The 25,316-nt window shown below is 40.1% G+C and overlaps 1 protein-coding gene across 2 annotated transcripts; it reads left to right on the top strand.

Moving 5' to 3' along the window:
* The first annotated feature begins 344 nt into the window (after nt 1-344).
* Nucleotides 345-24,473, top strand: PTGFR (prostaglandin F receptor). 2 transcript variants are annotated; one of them, XM_083446665.1, is made up of 3 exons: nt 345-836; nt 8,061-8,901; nt 23,835-24,473. In XM_083446665.1, the coding sequence occupies exons 2-3, from the start codon at nt 8,113-8,115 to the stop codon at nt 24,138-24,140; spliced, it is 1,095 nt and encodes a 364-aa protein (XP_083302791.1). In that variant the 5' UTR covers nt 345-836; nt 8,061-8,112; the 3' UTR covers nt 24,141-24,473. The 2 variants fall into 2 exon arrangements, with proteins under 2 accessions (XP_083302791.1, XP_083302792.1); XM_083446666.1 differs by lacking the exon at nt 345-836 and adding an exon at nt 873-1,033.
* The last annotated feature ends 843 nt before the right edge of the window (nt 24,474-25,316 follow it).

Here is a 25,316-nt window from a genome sequence, read left to right on the forward strand (position 1 = left end):
TGGCTGGAGTGCTTACAAAGAACAGACAGATGGTTCCTTTCCATCTATCATCTGAGGCTATTGCCTCCCCTTGCCCACTGGTAGGGCCAGCTCCGTCTGCTGCTCTTTTCAACCACTTCCTCTGGAAAAAGCCCACCTAAGTGTTTGAGGTTTTCAGCCTTAGTGTCTCCCCTTCTCTTGGACTCCCCCCACCATGAAGGTGACACCAGATCTCTCCCAAGTGAGATCTGTTTCATCCGCCGTGGCTTGACGTAGCTCAGCCTCGTGAAGATGTCAGGGGCTAAGCATTTTTATATGGAAACCTCAGAGCGAGTGCCAGACCGAGGGAACAATCCGCTCCTCAGCTCTGAGGATATTTGGGGTTAAAGCGCTTCCAAGGGAAGCACATCTGCGCCGTTCCGCGGAGACCGAAGCCCATCTCGTTAAATCTTTGGAAAGCGCGGGGAGTGGGTCTGTTTATTGTCACTTGTGTGGTGGAAAAACTGTCTCTCCCGTCTCCCTGGCCCGCTCCTTCCCGCCAGGTGTATGTTGCTTGGCCTCTGGCAGCGCCTGCCTGACTGGAAAAGAGACAGCGGAGAGAACTCTCTCCCCCCCCCCCCCGTCACTGGAGAGTTGGAGGGCTCGTCGAGGGCGCGCGGGAGCGAGCCGACAACAAGCGTGACGCTCGCGCCCGCCGAAAGGGGCGGGTATGTGGGCGAGCCTAGGGGTCAAGGCAGCCGGAGCTGCCGCCTCAGTCCGCCCGCTTCGCGGGATGAGCGGGAAGCAGCTGGCGAAGCAGCCTGGGGGCGGCGGCTGCTATGAACGGACCAGGCGAGACACGGCGGACGGGAGCGGAGGTAAACAGCCTTCCTGCGCCTGGCAAACTTCGGTTTCAAGGGCGGCAGCAGCCGAGTGGTCCGGGCGGGAAGAAGCCCACCGTCGGGAAGGAGTTCTACCCGTGTTACTCGGAAGTCCTCCCGTGTTCCTTGGAGGACTTGTTCCCGAGTCAGTGTGTTAAGGGGAGGCTTCCCGCCCCTGTCTTTGAGGGCTGCAGGTGAGCACACGGCTTGGCTCCTCTTGCTCACAGGTAGCGGGATCCAGTCTGGCTTGACTGCAGCCCAGACAGCTCCCTCGGTTAGAGGCGGGAGCTGAGAATGCCGAGGTGGCCAGTTCCATCCTGGTGTGGGGCAGCTGCGTGTTCCTGCATTGCAAAGGGGTTGGGCTGGATGATCCTCGGGGTCCCTTCCAACGCGATGATTCTATGACGCTCAACTTTGCAGAGCGCGCGTGTGAATTTAAAACTCTCGGATGAATGGAGGTGGCCACCGGATTGCAGCCTCTTATCTGAGACTAAGCTCCAGTAGTGCTGAGAGTTAGCTCAGTGGCAGAACGAGCCCATCCTGGGAAAAGCTGCGGGCAGGATCCCTGCATTGCAGAGGGCTGGGCTGGATGACCCTCGGGGTCCTTTCCAGCTCTGCCATTCTGTGATCTGCTTTGCATGCATGGAGAGCTTGCCAGTCAGTGCAGGCAACACTAGATGGATCAATGGTCCGGCTCGGTAAAGGCTGCTTTGTGAGAGATGCGGAACACTGTCTCTGCACATTAGTGTTTGCCACTTCTCCTGTTTCTCGTCCCCATTTCCCACCCGCAAACCCAGTTAATTACTCTCTGCCCCCTCCAGCTTCCTTTCCCCATAACTTATTGCCATCTGTTCTTCGACAACCTCCTACGTTTCTCAACGTCATGATCTTTCCATGGTTAATCGCTTTCTCATCAGCCCTATTCCTTCCCCACTGTTCATCTCACTTCTCCATTACTTAGCCTTTCCCCCAAGTTCTCCATAACTTTTGTATAGTTACACCTTTCTTAGCACGACACAACCACAGGATTGCCGCAATACGATTCAGCTAGTGGATTCCGAATTCCTTTCTCATTTCCCCCATCTCCTCAGAATTATGCCCCCCCTTCCTTCTTTCCCCTTTCTTTTTATCCTCCCTTTCCCCTCTCCATACTAAATGATTCCTATTGATCCTTCACTCCCTCATCAGTAACTGCCCATCGCTTTAGCCTTCAGTTTTACCTATTATCTTGCGGTATGTATTAGTTTTTGAAATATTCTGAGTCTTGTAAATTGAGCTGGTACTGGAGCATGTCATCCATCCATCTGCATCAGATTTCTTTCTTGAGGCTGCAATCCTGAGCCCCCTTACCTGGGAGTAAGCTCCATTGATTACATGCTTGCTCTTTTTTGGCCACATCAGTTTGGCTGGGATTGGTGCATACCTTCTAGGTAACCTGTCTGGTTGGTGGAATAGCAGCTTAGAATATTGATAAGAATATTGCTAGCATATGTTATGTGCAGTGATTTTTTTCTGGGGACATTCAAGGGTACGCAGTACCGGCACATTCCCCCCCCTCCCCGCAAATGTTAAAAGTGTGGCACTCAATGTAACAACTTCATGGTGAGTACTGGCACATTTCTTTTTCTCTTCCTTTAAAACACTGGTTATGTGCAGTTCAGTGGTGCTGTGTCCAGAAATAAGAATGTCTGTTGAATGGCATACCTTGGAGCTTCTTAAAATAATGGGTGCCTTGCAACCTGATTGTGTATGTGTATGGCAAATGACACAAAACAAAGGGTGTCTTTGAAAATGATAATAGGAGAAGCTTTTGAAGCTCCTACATAGCCAGATCAAATGAGAAACAACCTACATTTCAAGAAATGTAACCTATGTAACTCATCCACAGACTTCACAAGTGATATGTTTTATACAGAAGCAATCCTTGCATAATTACTATTTTTATGTTGCTGCTTTACTTGCCTTTAATTGTTTAAGGTTGCATGCTTGCATACTTCAACTTATGCTCCCCCATAAGTTGAAATGCTAGAAACAAAACATTTTCTCTCTCCTTATCAGTCGACTGTGGGCTGTAAGTTCTCTGTGCTAGGTAGGAAGTGCACCACTGCATTCAGGACAGTGCCTGATATGTTCCTGGAGAGAAATAAATGCTTAGCACTAAGTGTATTCGTATCAGAACTCTCCCACTACTGAATTGGCAAACTTGCACCTGAATTATATAATTTCCATTGACGTCGCACTCCTAATCAAAGCATGTTGAGGCTTGCATATTATAGTGATTATCTCCTGGAAGTCCTACTCTTAAACTGACCTAATCAAAGTGGAATTGTGTATATTGTAATCATTACGGCCCAGAAGGGGAGCTAATTAGTCAGAATCTACTCAGCTGATTGTTCTTATTATTTAAATATAGATAGTATCAGCTCTTCACCAGCAATTTATAGCTTAAAATTCAGAAAGTTGAATAATATTGCTGTATTTTGCAAGGAATTATCAGGGAGTGCATTGAGTATGTGGGCCGAGAAAGGAGGAAGGAATGGTTGTGCAAATGGCCAGTCAACTCATCAATGAGATTCTCCTGGGTCACTTACCCTTGTTTGGAGAAATGCATGACAATGCTCATACAGCATTACCATGGGGTTTCTGTGTTTTCATTGTGTATTTTTTTTTTAATTACAGTAAATACTAAACTTGATATATCTGTGTCGATATCTTACCGCTGATTTCATTTTTAAAAATTTCAGTCAATCAAGTATATTCCATATAGTACAGTTACCTCAAGGTGAATTTGAGAAGCAAGTTTTATAAATAAATAAGTAAATAAATTTGGCATCATTCTCTCTGTTTTCCTACAACTGTAAAGCATGGTGTTTCTCCTGCATTTATATATGCTTTTGAAAATGTATATTTTGTAGTACCTACTCAGACCCCTAAATAGGCTCTAGGAAATAAATTTGGTCTACTGTGCTTTTACCTCAGTTTCCCAGAAGTTTTATTGATGAATGAGGAGCAGGGTGTTGTGGTGGATGGTTTCTTTTTTAAGCAAATTCTTTTCCTGTGGGAATGGTTGCTGTGATAGTGTTCTAATCCCCTTCATCTCCCAAGGCAGTGTAGAATGTTATAGGTATTGGGTGCCAGAGTTTGTGGGTGCAAGGCACCCATGCTCCCTAGATTTAGTAAATGTTAGAATTTAACAAGAGAAGGTGCCAGATATTTGATTTAGCAGTGCTAAAAGACAGGCTAAATGAGTTTTTTTTCTGATCAAGAGATAACTTGGCAGTAGAGCCATCATGTAAAACAGAAGGAAGATAATGGGTGATTAACAAAGCAGTTACTCTCTGCCAAAGAAGGGTGGAAACCAAATCCAAACTCTTCTGCAGCTTTGTGTTAGTGAGCAGAGAAAATAAAGGTTTTAGGATTTCAGTTTGCTTGATGTAGGCTGGGGAGAAATCCTTTCAGTCTGATAGCTGCAACAAGGAAGAGGAAGAAAGGCAAAGAGCACCATGTGGACTGACAAGGACAGGCTTTAACAAAGAGAGAGAGAGCATGGCTGATTTCCCTGTTCTTGGACCCAAGCCTGCTGTGCTTATGGGAGAAGCAAGAGACCCTCCTGGAATGTGAATGCTCTGCACTCCCTTCTTCTAAACTCAGGTTATATATATGTGTAAATAAACCATATATCATAAAGACGCCGCAGTCTCCACTGTGTCCCATAGTCCAAAAGGAAACACAAACCCTGGATAAAGTGTGCCTGCAACCCCTGGAATCTCACACCACTCGTGGAGATTGGGCTGATGTGTAACAATATAGTATGATACCTCTTGCATGGTCATTTGGTGACTGGAGGCTCTAAGAGCATCCTATGAAGGGACTGTGTAAATACAACTGTATGTATGTTATGTAGTCTACTGGAAAGGCAGACTTATGCATTTATGCACATGCATAAATGCAAATCATATATATTCTCTCATTTGTTCACACCCTCATGTGTAGGATGCACACTAAGCACTGCATAAACCATGTTAAGTGTCTCCAGAGGTTGTGTTAACCTTTAAGGTGCCCCAAGGCTCGTTGAATGTTTTGCTGCAAAAGACTAACAAACTTATTGTAGCATAAGCTTTCATGGACTTAAGCCCACCCCATGCATCTGATGAAGTGGGCTTAGGTCCACAACAACTTATGCCATAATAAATATGTTAGTCTTTAAGGTGCCACAAGACTCATTGATTGATCAGTGTGGTGGGAGAGACAGCATTGGCACATTTTGTTCAGTTGCATCCACAGGAAACCTGTTGAATAGAATACCTCTGCTCAATGGATATGTCGTATATGTTTTTGCCATGGGTAATCAGGTTAATTAATTGTTAGGAGTTTTGGACAATGTGAATTATTCTGAAAGATTCAATAAAAAATGTGTTCAGTATTGCAAAACTTTTACTCAGCCCAATAGGGTCACCATTATGGTCTAGTTTCAGCTTCTAGATTAGCTGAATTATTTAGACCTGCAACTTTACTGCATGTATTAAACAATCCCCTTATGCCTCAGCAGATGTATGATAGTATTTAAATGTATTGTTTAAGGTAAGATTAAGTCCTAGTTTTATACCCCGAGAGATCATACATATAAATATAAACAAGAAATACATGATTGGGAGCCAATCAATCAAAGCAGAACATGCTCATATACGCTGATTCTTCAAGGAACCCTTGGCTATTCAAGATGTGTACTACAAATGCAGTAGATTTGGTCACTCCAATATATCAGCACACCATTATTTATATGAAAATTGTTTTTTATTCTATTTCCCCTGTCTCTATGTTCTCAATATATGTAGGTGTTTGAGCAGCATGAGCAGCCCAAAGTTTCCCAAATACTGATTTCTGCCAACTAATAATAGATATATTTTTTTTAAAAAAAGTCTCATCCAGCTAATATCCATGAAGAAACAGTCTTGTTGAACACACATTAACTGTTGATCCCATTTAGTCATAATATAAGCTGGGTTCAACCATCACTATGAATAATTCAAGTATAGTTTTGAGGCTCATGGTAATTTTTTGCAAGATGAAAAGTGTGGTGAAATTCTTCTAATTATATAGAAGAATTATATCCCACCTTTAAAGTATTTCAGATTGTTTTCAATTTACATTTTCAAACCCTTATGATTTACTTAACATGACATAAGCTTGCAAACATGGTTATGCAGGGATGGATCCAGACTTGCCCTTTGAGTGCAAGGGCTTCTTCTGTTCATTGAAAAGGATGCTCAAGCTCCTGGTGGATGAAGGAGAGATTTATGTTAATTTTGGCAACTTTCCACCTGCAGCTCTGCTCATCATTTCCCACCCTGCCCCCAAACTTTTGGAACAGATTTTGGGAATTGCAGGGGATGCGAAGAGGAGGAGGAACTGGAACACAACCTTCATGCTTCCTCTAAGAGGTAGTGTCTTGTGGGTTGGGGATTCAACCCAAAGTCTAAGTATGATAATATTGCCAAGCACTTCACTGACTAGTAGTAAGTCCAAGGATAATGCTACAGAGTTTAGTTTTGCCTAGATGAATGAGAACACTGTAGACTTAGGTTATCTTTGTATTACTTATTTTATTTACAAAGGTGAACAGGTCATAGTAAAAGTAAATAAAACCATTCAGCTACTGATTTTGCATCAGAATCCCAAAGGCAGCAGTGTTTTGCCCACTTCCCTGCTTCCCTCAAAAACTACTGCTAGTTCAGCTAAGCTCACAGTTGTAAACCTCATATATCTTCCTTTGCACTCAGAGTCATACAGCAAAGACTCCTATTGGCCTCCCTGCCACTTTCCAAATTTGGGAGGATTCCCAAGACTGGAAACAAATTCCAGCCACGAAACTTCTCATTTGTGCCTGACTGATGTGTGACCAATCTTGTGAGACAAAGCCATCAGGCAGATGTATTCACAACGGGACAGTTAAACATAATATGTTTTCGATTTTGACTTCTATTACATGATTGCTCATTGAAATAGTGTTTTGCGAGTTGTTTTTTTAAAAAATGTCACAGATTAGGTTCAGGATAGTTTTTTCTTTTTTCTTTTTAAAGCAAGCTAAGGGTTTACTTGTATAATCAGACTTTCTGCATTAGTGAAATGTGAATATTGGGGAAAATAAAATTTACATTAGATAGCATGCAAGTGGGACCTGCAACAAAATGTTGCAGCAGGGTGGACTGCTGCTGTCCAGGATCCTAGCCACTCCACTCTATTCCACCTGCCTCTGTTTTTTTGTTTTCCCTTCCAAAAGTAAGCATTTCATGGTCACTGTCCACACTTGGTTATCAGTGAATTGGTTTTAGGAAGTTCCACCTATAGATTTTTACCTTAGAGAGGATGAAGATGACAACGATGATGATTATCAAACTTTGAGTACTTCTTTATTGTGTATGTGGATAGGGCCCTTTTGGCCACACAAGCAACATCAACCACAGCTTGAATATCAGCAGTAGAAAGAATGACTGGCAAAAACCGAATGGAAGATACAGAAACTAGGTACTCATTTTCAAGGTGTGGAAATCCCACTGCAGAAGAATAGCTCATGGAGGCTTACTTATATGGGCTAAATTATTTTGTTGAAAGATGAGAGCTTTCAGATATATTGCTGTATACTTTTTGGGGAAAAAGAAATGCCCTTTAGTAGTAAATTCTGTTCCTACTTAAGTATTTCTCAACTTTGGTTTCAAGATTTCAAATGTGACACATGCTTTGTTTACATGTGTCTCAGTTGCTGCCTCCACCCTTGCTCAGTCCTGTCTTTTTTCCACTGTTTCGTTGGCACTAGGGCCTATCTATGCATGATCACCTAAAGGTATATAATACTCCATATGTGTGACCCATGTAATTCCAAATTATGCATAGGCTCCACTGCAAATGTCCAAGTGAATGTGTAGAGGACAGGGCTAGTGAATACAATTTGACTTTCCTTTTTTGTGCATCCCCCACCCCCCAACTGTCTGAACAGTGGGATTTACTTCAAGGTAAGCGTGCATGGGCTTGCAGCCATAATTAGTTACCGGTAGCTGGCTGCTCTGAAATACTGTGCCACATCACACCTCAAAAGAGTTGTGCAGATGCAATGACTATTACATAAATGTTGGAGTTTCTGCAGTGTATGTCAGCTGAGTTGAGCAATATATTGTCATTTCCTACATTTTAAATAGTTTTTTTTTTTAATTTAATGTCTTACAGATGCCTGGTGTTTTCCTGATATGTTTTGAATGCTGAGCTTGCCTTTCTAACAATGAACAGTTCAAAACCATTAGCGTTGCTTGGAACTGGTGTATTCTCCAATACTACCTGTCCCACGGAAAAGAAGATCTCTGTGTTTTTTTCCGTCATCTTCATGACAGTGGGGATTTTATCCAACAGCCTTGCAATAGCAATTCTCATGAAGGCGTACCAGAGGTTCAGACAGAAATCAAAAGCATCTTTTTTGCTTTTTGCTAGTGGCTTGGTTATCACAGACCTGTTGGGCCACCTCATCAACGGAACCATTGCAGTATTTGTATATGCCTCTGACAAAGACTGGATTCGATTTAACCAGTCAAATGTTCTCTGCAGCGTTTTTGGCATCTGTATGGTGTTCTTTGGACTATGTCCCCTTTTTCTGGGCAGTGTGATGGCTGTTGAACGCTGCATTGGAGTCACCAAGCCAATATTTCATTCAACAAAAATGACTTCTAAACATGTAAAGATTATGTTGACTATGGTATGGCTCTTTGCCATTTTCATAGCTTTACTGCCTATACTTCAGCTAAGACCTTATCAAATCCAGGCATCAAGGACCTGGTGTTTCTATAAAACTGAGCACATTGAAGACTGGGAAGACAGATTTTACCTCTTACTTTTTTCATGCTTGGGTTTACTGGCCCTTGGTATTTCATTTTTGTGCAATGCTGTCACAGGGATTACACTTCTAAGAGTCAAATTTAAAAGTCAACATAGACAAGGCAGATCTCACCATTTTGAAATGATCATTCAGCTCTTGGCTATAATGTGTGTCTCTTGCATTTGCTGGAGCCCATTCCTGGTAAGAGGTTAATTATTTTGCCAGTTTTTTAAATGCATGTTTAATGTATGGTGTTTCTCATTTTTAGCCACACGTTTTATGAAAATGCATAATGGACAACAGAAATGGATGCTCCTGATATTAGAACTCACATTATTGTTTTCAGTAGCATAGTCCTAGTGGAACGCAGGTCTTTGTATTTGTAAATACCATACAGTTTTCACTATGAACCCGATCTAGCCCAAATTAACGATTTTTAGATCCCATTGTACGTGGTGTAAAAGCTCTTCTTTGACTAGATTGCATTTGCTATATATGTCTTTGAGATCAGTTTGTGCAATGCCTTAGGACAGACATAAGCAAACTCTGGCCCTCCAGATGTTTTGGAACTACAATTCCCATCATCCCTAGCTAACAGGACCAGTGGTCAGGGATGATGGGAATTGTAGTCTCAAAACATCTGGAGGGCCGGAGTTTGCCTATGCCTGCCTTAGGATCTTTGATAATGTCCTTTTCCACTTATGGTAGGGTTGCCATATTTCAAAAAGTGAAAATCAGGATACAAAAGTTGTTGATGATTTTGAGCTATTTTAAAGGAAAAGTATCAACAACGACATTGCCGACATGGATTGCCATATTTCCAGATTTCCCCGTACATTTTTGCTGGTTTATGCCTGGACACTTCTTCCGACTGCAGTATTCCGGGTATGTCTGCAAAATTCCAGACATATGGCAACCCTAACTTACGGTGTCTGTGGTGAGTAAACATGTATAATGGGGTTCAGGGAAATGGAATGGGATTGCACACATTGTCTCTGGCCAAACCTACTCATGCTCATTTGAATAGTGGGAGAAGCCATCATCATGCAGCTGTACTTGTGTTAGGTTTCCCTTCACCTTGCTTTTTCAATTATATTACAAGAGGCTGTACTACGAACTTCAAATGAATATAGGTCGGGTGTGGGTTCTGCTGCCACAGTCTCATCCCACTGCAGTGTGTTCTCTCAAAGCAGGCAATGTCTCAAAAGGGTGTTAAAGACTAAATGTCAAACAGCTGCACAAGTCTGTGGATTGCATGTCTGCTTTATTTATTACCGCTGAGGTTTTTGGCAGAAGGAAAACATAGGTACAACAGAAACAGTCAGTGCACATTAAATTCAACAACTTGGTTATAGGACTGCATCATTGGGTAGACTAGCATCAGATCAGCAATATTTTTTTCAGATGAAAATACTGTATTTAAAGGGATCCAAGAAACAAAAGCAGCTGCGGAATGCATGAAAACATAAAGACTGATATTGTAGCAATGCAGTAAGTTAAAGTTGTGTGAATTGTTTGGTAATCCAGATCACTATGACTAAAGCAGAATGGTATGAGAATGCATAATGGGACTGATTACAATGTTTACCGGTATTTATAGAGTGCCTTCATGTACTTTTTCTTTGTATACATGTGAGTGATAGACAGATATAGGTTGCATTATACTCTTTTTTTATATGTGTGAAATTTGCAAAATAATTCCAATACTTTAGTGCTTCCTGGTTGTTGCAGAAATTAAGTTTTTACTAATTCATATCACATTTAGCTGTGCTTTACAGTGCTGGAGTGTCAGCAAGCGCAAGACAACCAAAGTCAAATCTAGCTTACAAATATTCATGTTGTGTACCTGACTTGGGAATGATATAAGCAGGATCGACACGGATGCAAAAATTAAACTGATATGAAAAGGCCCCATCTTATTATAGTTCAAAGCAGAAACATTTCATTAATTACAGTGTACATTCAACAAGAGATCAAAAATGAAGCTAAGGCTGGGAACAAAACAATGAATGTGATGTAATAGAAGCCTGTTTTTCATTTAGCTATGCGTATTTCTCCTGGAATGCTATGGTCTGAGTTAATATGCACTAGTCACCTCTTCTTTGTCTCTTTTTTTCTTGAGCTGATTCCAATTTTTCTGAACTGATTCTAAAAAGAGACAGTAGATACTCTTAAGGATTAGAGTTTAACCATTATATGAGACTTTTTTTTTTTTAAGTGCAATTTAGCATAATAGGATGGAGTCTGTTCAAGCAACTTCTTACACACTGGCTTTGAGTAAGGCTTCTGTGCCTCCTTTTATACGCAAAATGAGAATAGCTGTAATAGATCACACAGGTTATATGAAAATAAAGCAGCTAGCCTAATTTAATGGACTTGTTTCTTTTTTTTTAAAAAAAAGTTTTATTCGATTTTATAAAGAGAGATACAAAGATTACAGTGGTACCTCAGATTACATACGCTTCAGGTTACATACGCTTCAGGTTACAGACTCCGCTAACCCAGAAATATTACCTTGGGTTAAGAACTTTGCTTCAGGATGAGAACAGAAATCATGCTCTGGCAGCACGGCAGCAGCAGGAGGCCCCGTTAGCTAAAGTGGTACTTCAGGTTAAGAACAGTTTCAGGTTAAGTATGGACCTCCGTAACGAATTAAGTACTTAACCCGAGGTACCACTGTACAAATATTTAGGGTAAGAATTAATAATTACATTATATTTACAATGTCAAACTGTTTTAGACAGACTTAAGTGGGATGCTATAGATTGAGGAATCTGGAAAAACACCTTGCTTTAAAAAGACAAGCTGGAGATTAAAATTTATGACACTGTTAAATTGAAATACAATGGGCCCAAGAGGGATTCTGGAACCTCTACAGAATGGATGTGTCCATTACTCTGACTGTCTGCCGTACATAATTGGCACTCAGCTTTAAAAGCTTCTTTTAAATTTAACTGGACTTCCAGGTAAATGAGCTGAAATCTATGAAACCTGTTGTATACAGTTCAGTATCGTTTATCTTTCCCTTCTACTCACCCCAAAAGTGAAGGCAACTGGCAACTGCATTCTTCCTTTCCCAAAAGAAATTACCATAATATTTTAGTTCCCTGTGTGTCACAACCAAAGAGGCAAGACTCAAAAAGTTTAAATGAACTGGGCTATGTTTGTTCATATATTAAACTGAAAATAGATGTAGGCAGAGAAACCAAGATGTGGGGTCTAACTAATAACAAAACCTTGCCTAGGCCAAGGGTAGTTCTTCCTCTATTGCCTCCTCCCTTTCAGGTGAGGTCCCTCAACTCCAAGCATGGATTACAGGTTTACACAAATGTGCTCCATAACCATGGCAGCAGGTCCCACAGCTCTGAATGTGGTTCTTGAGACCACAGCCTTCCTCTGTAATGGTGCTTAAGAGTGCTCACCAAACCTTAACTACGGTAGATCATAATTTCCTGCATCTACCTGCCAGTGTGGCCAATTAACTTATTTAATGACTCCCCCCGCTCGCCACTAAGTACACCCACCACATCAATACAGAGTAGATAAAAAGAAGCCCACCAGCTCAGCCAATCAGTTGATGAGCAAAGAAAATCCTGCTTGGTTCCACAAAAGGTGACCAGCAAAAGCAAGCACTGTCTGTTGGGTGGCAGGGTGAGCGGTCTTCTGAACTGGAGGGCAGGGGTTAAATAGCTCTCACATCAATCCTGCCCCTTCCCTAGCATTGCTGCAGTGTTGATCTGTATGCTGAAGCTGCTTGCCAGTCCCCTTCATTTCCTGAGCGGCTGCAAAAGCTTCTCAGTGCCACAACTGCTTAGGGTCACGACAGGCATGGGATTCTTCCAACCCAAGTACGAAATCACCCTAACCATTTGATTCTCCAGGGTCAAAGAGAACCAAGAGAGCTATGAACCAAATTTCAGTGACCTTTGGTGCTAGAAGTTGTGGAATTGTGTACAGCTTAAGCAGTTGCAGTTTTTCTTTTGGAAGCTGTTCATATATCACGTTTTGCAAATAGTCCTTTTTGTATATATTTTAAATTAGAAGAACTGGCAGATCTGCCTTGCTAAGAAATCGGGCTGGTTATTTTTCAAGGCCTGTCCTCATGTATTCACAATTAACAAATTATATTTACTGTGCATGGAGTCATGGTGATGATGACTCTTCAATCTGCAAGGCTTATTGTGTGAACTGGTTCTTAATTTCAGTTCAATTTATTGTGATGGTGATGGACTTTAGTGTAATGCATGTACCTAAGCAGCTTTCTATTTAATGCTAGAATGCTTAACACTTGGGCTAGGGTGGCAGCTGTCGTCTTTACTTATTTATGGCTACAAACTACAAATCACTGCAGCTACAAACTACAAATCACTTCAACTGGCTTCATTCTATTGATTTCAAAGGGGATTAAACCTATTAAGGACAAATTCTCATTTTAAGCAGTTTGAAATTCATAGTCTGTATCCTCCATGGGTGGCTATGACAGGCTTATTTTGAGCACATGAAAATGATAATCTAGATTTATGCCCATAATTATTTTCACAGAAGTGAGTGGGAATACTTGTGAATGCAGACTCACACACACCTGCATAAATCTATAGAGGATTGTGATCCTATTTGTATTTTTCTTTTGGAAGTTATTATCTTGAATTGTGAGTCACATTTGCTTTATTTCAAACAACTCAAAAGGCACCACACCATTTCCCATTGCCATATTACTTTAACTTTAGTTGGAGAGTAATGAGGTGTGTGTAGACAATGAAAATAAAAATACTGTCAAAAGTTATTGAGAATTCAGCATTGCTGAACCGAAGGAGACTAGACCATATCAGAAATAGGAACTTTTGTGCTGGATGATAACACACCATAACTTCAAATAATCTTCTGTCAGGAAAATAGAATTGGTGAGAGGCAAATAATTCAGTGTTTAGGAAGCAAGAACAAAGGAGCCCAAGATGAAAGAATGTCCTCTAAGTCTTTTTACAATTCCAACCGTGCACTATTGTCAGTTTTCTCTATGGGTATAACTGCATGCAGGAATATTTTGGTGATATGCAAATTGCTTGAGTAACAAGGTTCGTTTAGGTTCTTTCCTACTTCTAAGTACGCAGTTGCTTTGCAAATTGCTCCATCTAGGGTGGGATTTGCTGACTTCTCTTGATGGGTTCATGAGCAAAGTAGCTGATACAGTTACTGAGTCTAGGTGCAGGGAGATCTGCAGAAATAACCGTTATTCAGTTTTCCTGTATTGCACTTTTTTAACATGTCTGTGGAGCTCATTGGAAATAAGCATCAGCACAGTTGGTGGGATGTAGTGTGTATGGAAAGGGGAGTAGTGAAATTAGTAGTGCTTGATCCACTCTCATTAAAAAGCGGTCCATGCACCTGCTGTCTTAAGTGGATTGGTTTGGGGCCATATTTTTCAGAAGTTATAGGATTATCCCTGGATTGGGGAAGTTGAATTTACAGCTTGATAGGAGCTGTTTGAGGGGTGTGTGTGTGCCACGTGGACGACACTACTTAAAAGGGAAACACAAACACACAGTAAACCCAGGTGTAGACAAACCCTAAGATGCTTCACATAGGAACACAGGATGCTAGCACTAGCTCAGTGCTGTTAACATTGACAGGCAGCAGTTCTTCAGGCTTCACAGAATTACCAAGCTTAGATAGAAATAGGGTTACTTAAGAGCTATCTATAAAAAGGAATTGTACCATTAACCAAACCACTTAAAAGGAACAGGAACCTCTTTGGCAACCCTGAGTCTGTTGATACGCAAAAGGGACTTGTATTAAATGATACATTTTTTTTTTTACCCCCTTGGAACCTGGTTTGTTCTACTTATTTTCTCTCGCCTTCCTTATATAGGTACCTTTTCTTGACAACATGACACACATGGGTTGAACTCATGAACATAGCCTTTTTCCTACCCTGGGAGAATGGGCGCGGCAAGGCCAAGCAGGATTGCAGTCTTGCCTTTAGCACACATTGGTTGGTGGTTTTGTACAATGAAGGTTACTGAATCAAACTAACGTCTATAATAAATAATGTAATCTTCAATGATAAGTAATAGAACCTGGTGAAGCTTGCGCATTACAATATTAGATAAGTCAGAAAGATCCTGGTTCTATATTTGTTTTTGCTTTTCTGTTAATGTTGACATGCTAATGTGACAATAATGCCAATGCTGATAAAACTAATGTGCTAATGTGACAATAACGCCAATGCTTACTTTTGGGGTCTTCTGCCGCTGGCCAGCTTATTAGGGATACATAGCAGAATTGAAAATGTACCTAGCAGTGGTTTTCAGCTGCTTAGAATGAGCACAGCAGTGATGTTTTCAATACTTTCTCCTTAACTACAAGGGTGTTAGACATTCATTATTATTTTCAAATTAAAAGCAAAGTTCAATGAACTCCAAACAGATGTCTTCCGGCTAAGATATTTTTTAAAAATTCTTTGTGTACCATCATGTTGTCTGGCAACTTCAAATCCGCGCGTCTAGGTTTTAAAACAAAACAGAAATGAATTTGCAAACAATGTTATATGAGCTAATTGTCAAATGTTGTTACTCTTATTTAATATTTCGGTATTCTTTCTTTTGACTGTGAAGTCATTGGGAATGACATTCATTTTTAATATGCTATCTGTGTAGGATAAAAGTAAAATGGGGTTTCAGCTGAAGGATTCATTTAAAGTAGAGGTCCTAAGCAAGTCTTATTTGGATGTTTTGTTGAAATCAGAAGGTCTCCCCAGTAATGTGTGTTAGGTATATTTTATGTTGATTCATTTCCAGTTACGGGATTGTTGTATTTGTCCATGTAAACCACTCTCCAAACACTGCTGGCCATCATAGAATCATAGAGTTGGAAGAGACCACAAGGGCCATCGAGTCCAACCCCCTGCCGAGCAGGAAACACCATCAGAGCACTCCTGACATATGGTTGTCGAGCCTCTGCTTAAAGACCTCCAAAGAAGGAGACTCCACCACATTCCTTGGCAGCAATTTCCACTGTTGAACAGCTCTCACTGTCAGGAAGTTCTTCCTAATGTTTAGGTGGAATCTTCTTTCTTGTAGTTTGGATCCATTGCTCCGTGTCCGCTTCTCTGGAGCAGCAGAAAACAACCTTTCTCCCTCCTCTATGTGACATCCTTTTATATATTTGAACATGGCTATCATATCACCCCTTAACCTCCTCTTCTCCAGGCTAAACATGCCCAGCTCCCTTAGCCGTTCCTTCAGTTGAAGGAAAAACCCGTTCCTTCAGTTGAAGGAAATGTAGTGAAGGTTGAAGGAAGGAAATGTAGTGACATTGAAGGAAATGTAGTGACATACCCACTTAAAGAGGTTCATTAATTTGGATTTGTGCATGTGTTTGGTGGCTTAGTGCTTGGAACTGGACTTCATATCTTGTCATGTAATTCTGAAAGGTTCTCTTCCAGATTTCATATGTGAGCTGATTTATTTTCTTGTGTTATTTTGAAATGTCACATGCAGAATTCCATAATGTTTATAATAGTACTGTTTTGTTATCTAAACAGCCCTGTTCCTATTTTATTTCTCTTTCCCACTGATCTGTTAAAAGCAGTTTTATTTCACAATATGGTTCCATCTGACTCATTTTTTGGGGGGAACTAATACCTCCATTTGTAGGAAGACTGGAGAGCTCGTTGACTAATACTTTAGTGTTTTTGTGTTTTTTCATGGGAGATAATCCAGTAACAAAGTTAAGAGAATGAAAATGCCCCGAAGTCACAAGTAATGGAGATTTCTATTTCTTTTGAATTCTGTGTAGAAAATATAATCAGAAGAAGAAGAAGAAACCTTCTCATTACAAGTCTTTTCTTACTTTGTTATTTTGAAGTGTCCCAAGAGCTCTTGTGCATCAGCAGTTATTTAGTTGGGATTGCAGAGAGAGAAAGAGAGAGAGACAGAATAATATGGTGGTGGAATGGAAAAGAATGCATTTGAGGAAAGATCTTATTCAACTATTCAACATTGCTCTTTTGTGAGAGGACCTATTTTTAAAAAGGGAAAAACCCATTAATTTGAGATGAGAAAACCCCAAAAGTAATTACTACTATCATTTCTACTATGTGGTTTAGATTAATATTTCTAACAAAATCCTAATTATGTGCTACCTATTACGAAGTGAACTTTATTTCTGACCGAAAGAGGGAATCTTTTATGTCAAAACTCTGCAGGGTCTGACACTTTCTACTTGAGGTTTTCAAAGATTACTATCGCTCATGTTCTCTTATTACTTTTTCACGCCTTGTTTCTTCCCAACTTTTTAGAAAAAGAGAAATGGTCCCATTTGTTGTTATTAATAACTCCTAGTCTCATTGGAAAGTGAAGATAAATTGTACTTGGAATACATTTCGTAACAGAAGGAGAATTTCTTTACAATTCTTAATAATGGATAATTTGGCATTAGTTATGGAACATTATTTTATTTTTTGTATGGTCCTGGCTTGTCAATATCTGATAGCTTTGGACTAGTAGTAATTGTAAATCAGGTGACTTACTGTGGATAGGTAGACAGCTCCAACAATTGTGGACTAATGACCTTGTAGTCCTATTTATATGCAATTTCATTCCAAAATTTTGTTTTTGGGGTAGAATAAAATTCTGCAATGAAGAATACTTGGGAATTCATGGGCTTAATTGAAGTTTATGGACCTAACTTAGTTCATTATTTTATTATTTTCAATAGATCTGCTGTGAGTAGAATTTAGTTGGACATCACCCAATATATCCCACTGAAACCTATGAGATTTAAATGTGCTTAACTTTAGCTGGTATCCTAAGGGTGTGGTTCAAACACATCTGTGCTGGATTTGGAGGTGTCCCTCTGCCCAACCTTGCTGGGCCCTGCCTGCAAAGTGAAGTTGGCATTATTCTACTGATGCAAAACACCACACCCACCCACATTATGTTCACTGATGGTGCCAGTCAGTGGAAAGACCTAACACAACACATTCTGGGTGTGGGGAGTGGCTGAGCTGGGCTGGGATTCATTGGATCCTGAGCTCGACCCCACTGCCATAATTATTGTCCTGCTAGTTTGTTGCTCTGCTAGGTAGGATTGCACCCTAAATAAGTGTTACCTGATGGGCATAGATATTCCACTAGTGCCAAAGAATTCATCCCCTGGTTCCATGGGATTTCTCAGTCTCTGAAATGAAGATTAAGATGTTGTCTGAGTAGGTTTAATTTTTACCCCTAGACCAAACTTTCTTTCACCAGCTTGCGTAATCTGAAAGAATGTAAATTGGATATTTTATACTATTTCTCCTCAGAGAGTAGAAATGTTAAATTATGCCATTTTTAATGAGACAATTAAAATGCTAACCATATTCTCACCAGTAACTTTAGATAGCCAATGGAGCAAAATAGTTGATTTTACTGCAAGTGCCTGCATGAGGAATAAATAAAATTGCACTTTTTTTTTTTGCACTTCCCAGTTATAAATTTACCAGCATGCTACAGCTGGCCTATATACAACTGAAAGTTTACCAGTAGAAATATATTATTACTGTAATTTCTTGCCATTGCTAGTTAGCTCTCCCTGCACTAGGAAGTAAAAACTGAATGGAAGAAACATGAGTAACATGCTGTTTATATGAGTTATGTGTATTTGTTGCACTAAGGCATGCCTCTGGTGGGAAGACACATGACTTATTCCCATCTAGGAATATTTGGAGGATCTATATTTGGGATAGTGGGAAATGAAAAGTCCAGTTTCGGACAATGTTGCAGCCTTAGTTCTGGGTATTGCAAATTAGCTATTTGCCGAAAGGGTTGTAAGGACCCTTATCTCTTGTTAGCTTTTCCTTCCAGGTTGAGCGCTTCCAGATTATTTTGTTTGTTCATTCATGTGCTCACCAAAATGACTTTAAATTATGAAGACTAGGGTAGTCGGCTTTTGCTTTACTGTTCCAGTTGTGCTTTCTTGTAATTAATCTTCCTGGTTAATTGAAGGCTTCCAGGCTTTGTTATAGTGTTCTCTGAAGGAAAGAGGGAAGGGGCTGTGTTTATGCAGGCACAAGGTTGCTCGTATTTTGGGTGATACTACTTAGTATCAAATAGTGTAGAAAAACACTGAGGCTACTTAGTGTTTTTCTGTACAATTTGTGTCTATTCTTGTGCCAATAAACTGCATTGTAATAAGCTACTGGACCCAGGAGTAAAGAAGTAAGACAGAAGGCATGGGTTTGAAATACAGTGGTACCTCGTGTTACATACTTAATCTGTTCTGGAGATCTGTTCGTAACTGGAAACCGCTCATAACATGAGGCATGCTTTCACTAATGGCGCCTCTTGCTGCTGCTATGCCGCCAGAGTGCGACTTCTGCTCACCTCCCAGGGCAAAGTTAGCAACAAGGGGCATCTACTTCTGGGTTAGTGTCGCGTGTAACCCGAAGCATTTGTAAGGGGGACGGTACATAACACGAGGTACCACTGTATGGTGTAGGAGTTAGAGCGTCCAATTAGAACTTGGGAGACTAGGGTTCTGCCTCTCAGACTAATCTGAGAATTTTATCCCTACAGAGTTGTTGTGGGAATTAAATGGGATTTGGGAGAACCATGAACTGTATTTAACCTTGAGCTCCTTGGAGAAAAAGGCTGGATATAAATACAGCCATACCTTGGTTCTCGAACAGAATGCATTCCGGGAGTCTGCTCGACTCCCAGAACTGTTTGAAAACCAAGGTGCAGTTTTCAATGGGTTGCAGGAGCGTCCTGCAGCCAAGCAGAAGCTGCAGAAGTCACATCGGATGTTCAGCTTCCGGAAATCATTCAGTGGCTCCCCATCTGTGGTATGCTCTTCCTAGGGAGGTTTGGTTGGTGTCTTCATTATATATCTTCAGGTGCAGGCGAAAATGTTTCTGTATAACCAGGTCTTGTCCGATTAACATTCAATGTCATTTTAAATGTGTTTCTGAGAGGTTGTGGGAGCTATTGGTTTGGTTTTTGTCTTTTGTTACATATTTATGTTCTCGTTTTGTATTTTTATGTTGTGATCTTCAAATGAAGGGCAGTATACAGATTTAATAAATAAACAAAGAGAAGATTGGGAACCTAACTTAATTTCAATCTTGGTGAGCCAAGCTGTGCCCTTCCAAGGCATATGTTATAGCATAGACCCAAAGCCTTATGGTGAGTAGGGAGGCCTTCCTGTCCCACCCCCTCCTGGATCCCACAACTCTGGGCAGGTGTGCCAGATTAGTCTCAATAACATTCCATATCCAGGCTCAGGGCCTCAAAACCCAGAGTTGTCTCTGAAAATGCCCTTCACTTTCAAAGGTGCATAAGGGTGCTCACATGCCACACCTCACCACAGCCTTTCCTGCATCTGCCTGCCAACCATGTGACCAACTTAACCATGAAACCAACTTAACCAAACCAACCTATTGGGTTGGGGCAACTGGCTAAAATATTTTGACATGTTTTAAATGGTTGTAATTTTGGTCCCTCTGTTTTGTTTTTGTTGGGTTGTGTTTGGTTAAATGTTTAGTTGGTGTTGGTGGTTATTTTAATTTGGGTATAACTGTAAATGTCGTCTTCTTCTTCTTCTCGATGGCCCTTGTGGTCTCTTCCAACTCTATGATTCTATGATTCTATGATTCTCCTCCTCTATTAATTTATTGGTTTATTTATAATCTGTATAAGATATTCTGTTTTTTAATGTTTGATGTTTTATTACGTTTTTATATATGCTGTAAGCTACCCAGAGTGGCTGGAGAAACTTAGATAGGTTGGATTAATTTTTTAAAACAACAACAACAACAATTCAACCTAAACACCAACCCCCTCTGAACCCAATACAGACTAGGTGAAAAAACCTGCTTACCTGTGGAAGGTTGCAAAACACTCCTACTCAGCTACAAAGTGACTGGCTATCTTCAGTGCTATTTTTCTAGAAAAAGAGGTGCTGGAACTCACCATGAAAACCTCCTTTGTTCTCTTAGAATGGCAATGGTGTCCACCTGAGAGGTTCTGGCTGAAAATAAAGCACTGGTTATCCTATATTAAAAAAGAGGATGGGTTGGGTAAGACAAATGTCCCAAAGAGGCAATTTAGGGGCCTGGTCAAAGCTTATAAAGCCAATGATCCCCCCCACCCCAGGATGATAGTCTCTCCATCCAGAAAAATGCTCCCAGACACAGAGTTTCACAGCTGGCAGGAGTGGACTTAGATAATAGCATACTAGCTGTATGGCAGTGCCAGAAAACATGAGCTGATCCATAAGAACATGCATATGGATTCATTGCATGTAATCATATGCACAGAGAAAAATCATGGTTTGGATGTGATGCCTGTTCAAAGCTACTCTCAAATATGGGGCAACACATTCAGGGGTATTTTATGCACTGACTTCTGAACTTTCATGACTAAACAGGATGTGGCCATAGACGTGTGCATACTCTAAGGAATGATTTGTAGTTTGCCTTGCAGTCTTTTTTGGAAATCTCAACTTTGCACTCTCACAAATCTGGCAGTCAGCTCAGAGCCATCATGTCAAACTGATTCACTGCACTAGCATCTTGATGAAACTTGTACACAGATTTGCCAGCTATTTTTCCTTTGTCTCAATCAGTCCTTATTGCCTAAGACTAAACATAAATATTTTTCTCAGATGCAATGCTTCAATGATTTAAGCAGTTATACCCTAATGAAATTTTAACTCTAAAGGCCCTGCTATTTCGTTGCATTTAGTAGAAGTAATGGGATTTCAAAGCCAATAGCCTGTGTTTATCTGTTTGTCTTTTTTCAAACTGATTTTGATCTGATGTGATCAAAGCTGGTGTGTGGCTAATCTAACTGTTCTGCATGGAATGTAGCTAAAGTAAGTCATGATGAGCTGCTTTTAAAACTAATGGAATAAGCTAATCATGATTAATGGGATTCTAGATGGATTGGGCTAATTTAAGTGCCCAGAAAGGTTATCCAAAGCAGGCTTTGACTTTTGAAATAGTTATATGGATTTTAAATTCAATCCCATCTCCTTATTCTTTTGAAATGCATCTGGATAGATCTCTACATCACTTCATTGTGTTCCAAGGATTTGAGTTACTCAGCCGTGAACTATAAATGTGTTCTGATTCATTATCTTTTTGTACCACTGCAGGCATTGGTTATGGGAAAATATATTGCTGATGGGGGACTTTGCAAACATAGCCTTGTTTCCCTTTCTCTCTAAGCACCTTCTTGAACATTCTTACATTGGTAGGAGAGAATATTACATGGCTTCACCACATGAGGAGAGTTGATTTAAGAGAGTTTTGCATTTGTCAATGGCTAGAAAAAATTTCATTGCTCTTGTAATTTACTTGGGGAATTACTTTCTAATGCTATGATTTTATTGATTATAGTAATAGTACATCAACCCATTTTCTGATCCCTCTTAAATGCATTGGTCCTCAGCAACTAATTTCTTTTTTTGAAAGATGTGGCATCAACATCTGGGACCATGGCAAGGTCCCCTGGAATTGATAGGTGTCTTGGGACGTCTGTGCTCAGTGACAAACACAGAACACCCAATGTCGGTGTCACTGGGGGGAATTTAATGTGGCAACTTGGCACTACCCACAATTGTTGCCAGATAAGACCATGGCAATGGAGCTCGTCATTTGAGAAGAGCCAACAACAACAACAACTTATTATTTGTACCCCATCCATCTGGCTGGGTTTCCCCAGCCACTCTAGGTGGCTTCCAACAAAGATTAAAAATATATTAAAATGTCACACATTAAAAACTTCCCTGAACAGGGCTGCCTTCAGCTGTCTTCTAAATGTTAGGTAGTTGTTTGACATCTGATGGGAGGGCGTTCCACAGGGCGGGAGCCACTACCAAGAAGGCCCTCTGCCTGGTTCCCTGTAGCTTTGCTTCTTGCAATGAGGGAACTGCCAGAAGGCCCTCGGCGCTGGACCTTAGCGTCTGTGCAGAACTATGTGGGTGGAGCCGCTCCTTCAGGTATACTGGGCCGAGGCTGTTTACGGCATATATTAATATGCCTTTTCTAATAACCATAGGATGCAAATTAGTACAAATCTATTTTCTTCAGCACTAATGGAATGGAAACGTGATTCAATTTAAAGAGACTTTTATTACTGGTATAATTTTAATTTAAAATTCTTGGATTTCAGGGCAAAAAGCATGTTGCTTTTTTAAGATAACCAGAACATACCTGTACCCATGTCCAAGTGAAGCATTAAACATGATATATTGAATTCCAATTAATTCTAAATGGTTGAACACATAAGATTCTTCACTTTAATGGAAACAGATGAATTTTAAGATTAGTTGAATAAACAAGGAGTTGAGTGGTTCACGGGAAGGTTATAAATCTTTATGCAATAAATAAATCAGCTTCTGCTTCTTTATGTGACATCTCAAATCACAAATCTTCATCTGGAGCCATATTAGGATGTAATAGATTCTCATGTACACAGATGGTTATACATAGAATGGAATGCCTAGCCATTCCTATATTACGTTGGCGATATCTGTTCAGGATATCATTTCAAATTATATAATTTTTGAATTGTATACGAATTTTAACTCTTAGTAAGAGTAATTAGGTTTGCATGATTAAGTACTAATTGGTAAAATGAGGTTTGTAGCATGGAATTTTGAGTAAATAAAATGGGAAATGCTCCACTAAGAAAAGTAGCATGCAGAAATCAAAGGAGTTAGCAAATTTTAGGTGAGTCAAAGAAGGTACCTAGTAGATGCAGGTTTGGAGAAAATCAGGTTTGGAGAAACTAGGAAAGCTGTTTATGCTGGCACACAGCTTGGTCATTTCTCTGATGCCAGTACCCAGCCAACCTTCTCCCATTCTGCCTAATTCTCTGTTTGCACCAAAATTCATTGGTCTGTGATAAATCACTCCTTTAACATCATGCTAGCTTTTCCATCCCTCCACTAACTTCCAGGCAGATCTAGTGAGTTTATTTATTTTGTTTCAATCTGTTTGTATGCCAGCTAATTAATTAGTTTTCAGATATTCAGCAGTTTTCATTATTCTGAAAGCAAATTATAACAAAGTCTTTAGAATGAAAGATGATTAATATGGCTATATTAGATGATGTGTTCTGATATCTAATAGAATTTATTTCCTTTTGCAGGTGACCATGGCCAATATTGGAATAAATGAAAATCATTCCCAGGAATCCTGTGAAACAATCCTATTCGCTCTCCGAATGGCAACGTGGAATCAAATTTTAGATCCATGGGTATACATTCTCCTGAGAAAAGCTGTTCTTAAAAAACTCTACAAGATTGCCAGGAGATTTTGTGGTGTGCATTTTATTAACTTGCATACGTGGGAACTTAGCTCCATTAAAAATTCTTTGAAAGTTGCTGCAGTTTCTGATTCACCAAGCAGTTCCAAGAAAACGAATCAGCAGCTACTCAGTTCAGCAGTGCAATAAAATGAAGCATGTAGAACGATGAAATGAATGGGTACTGGTGGTTAAGCTGCTCAAAAATTGGTACAGTGTGAATGGGCTGGGGTTTTTCCACCTCTTCAAAACAGGAAAGCTGGCCCATTTCTGGAAATGTAACAATATGGAGCTGCTGGTTACCTTCCAAAGACTGCTATTTCTGTGACCGGCCCATCAAACCTGGGGCTGAAGACTTGTGACCCTATAAGATAACAGAAAAGCATATATGTTCTGTTAAAAACAGAACATTAAGCATATAAGATGATGCTGGCAGCTTTGGAAACACTTTTGAATGAAGGAATATTGTTCAATGTTCTTAGGAAAAAGAAAAGAAGCAAACAAAAACCTTACTGTTGAAAGTGGCAATGAATTTGTTTGTTAAGCGTAACTTTGAAGATGCTCCTTGCCTTGCAAGTATAACTGTTCCACATTTTCTTGAAAATGTAGCACTCAAATTTGAAAGGCATGCATTGTAGAAGGTCAGTTTTTTGGGGAAGGGACTCAAGACCTTGCAAGCTGAACTTCTCACAACTTAAAAAAAGAAGTCCACAGATAAAAGGAGCTAGAAACAAACCTGCAAGAGTCAATACACTTATTTAACTGTTACAATCCAGGAAATCTACCCTGCTACGTAAAAGGCTAATAATTCACCAGATATAACAGTACATTTACGTTTCAATTATAACCACGTGATTATGAAAACCACTTGTTAAGTATGGTGAAACTTCAAAAATGCATTTACATATTAAAAAAACCCACCACTTGTGACATATGTGCCAAATGTTAATTTTAATCATTCAAACTGAGGTCAGAATCAAGTATGTAGCAATATTCAGGTGTGGGTTGTTGTTTCTTAAAAAAACAAAAAGTGGTTGATACAAATATGAGAATTGCAACACACTTGGGTTGACCTGAAATAATAATAATTGTAGCACAGAATTATGTAGATTGAATTTAAAAGAAAATAGTGGTGCAGAGCATACTGAGCTTGGCAAATCCTTTGATTAGCCAATGTTTCAGCAAGAGGTTGGAAGAGAAACTAGTTAGGATGAAGGGAGTGTGGTTTCCATTCCATAAGCAAAGGACTTTACAGAGACTCGGGAAAGCTTTTATTAAGAATGTAATAACCTGTCTGCTTAATAATCAGCCTTAAATTTCTGAGAT

The sequence above is a fragment of the Podarcis tiliguerta genome, assembly GCF_965153285.1.
Source record: "Podarcis tiliguerta genome assembly, chromosome: 6".
Classification (NCBI taxonomy): domain Eukaryota; kingdom Metazoa; phylum Chordata; class Lepidosauria; order Squamata; family Lacertidae; genus Podarcis; species Podarcis tiliguerta.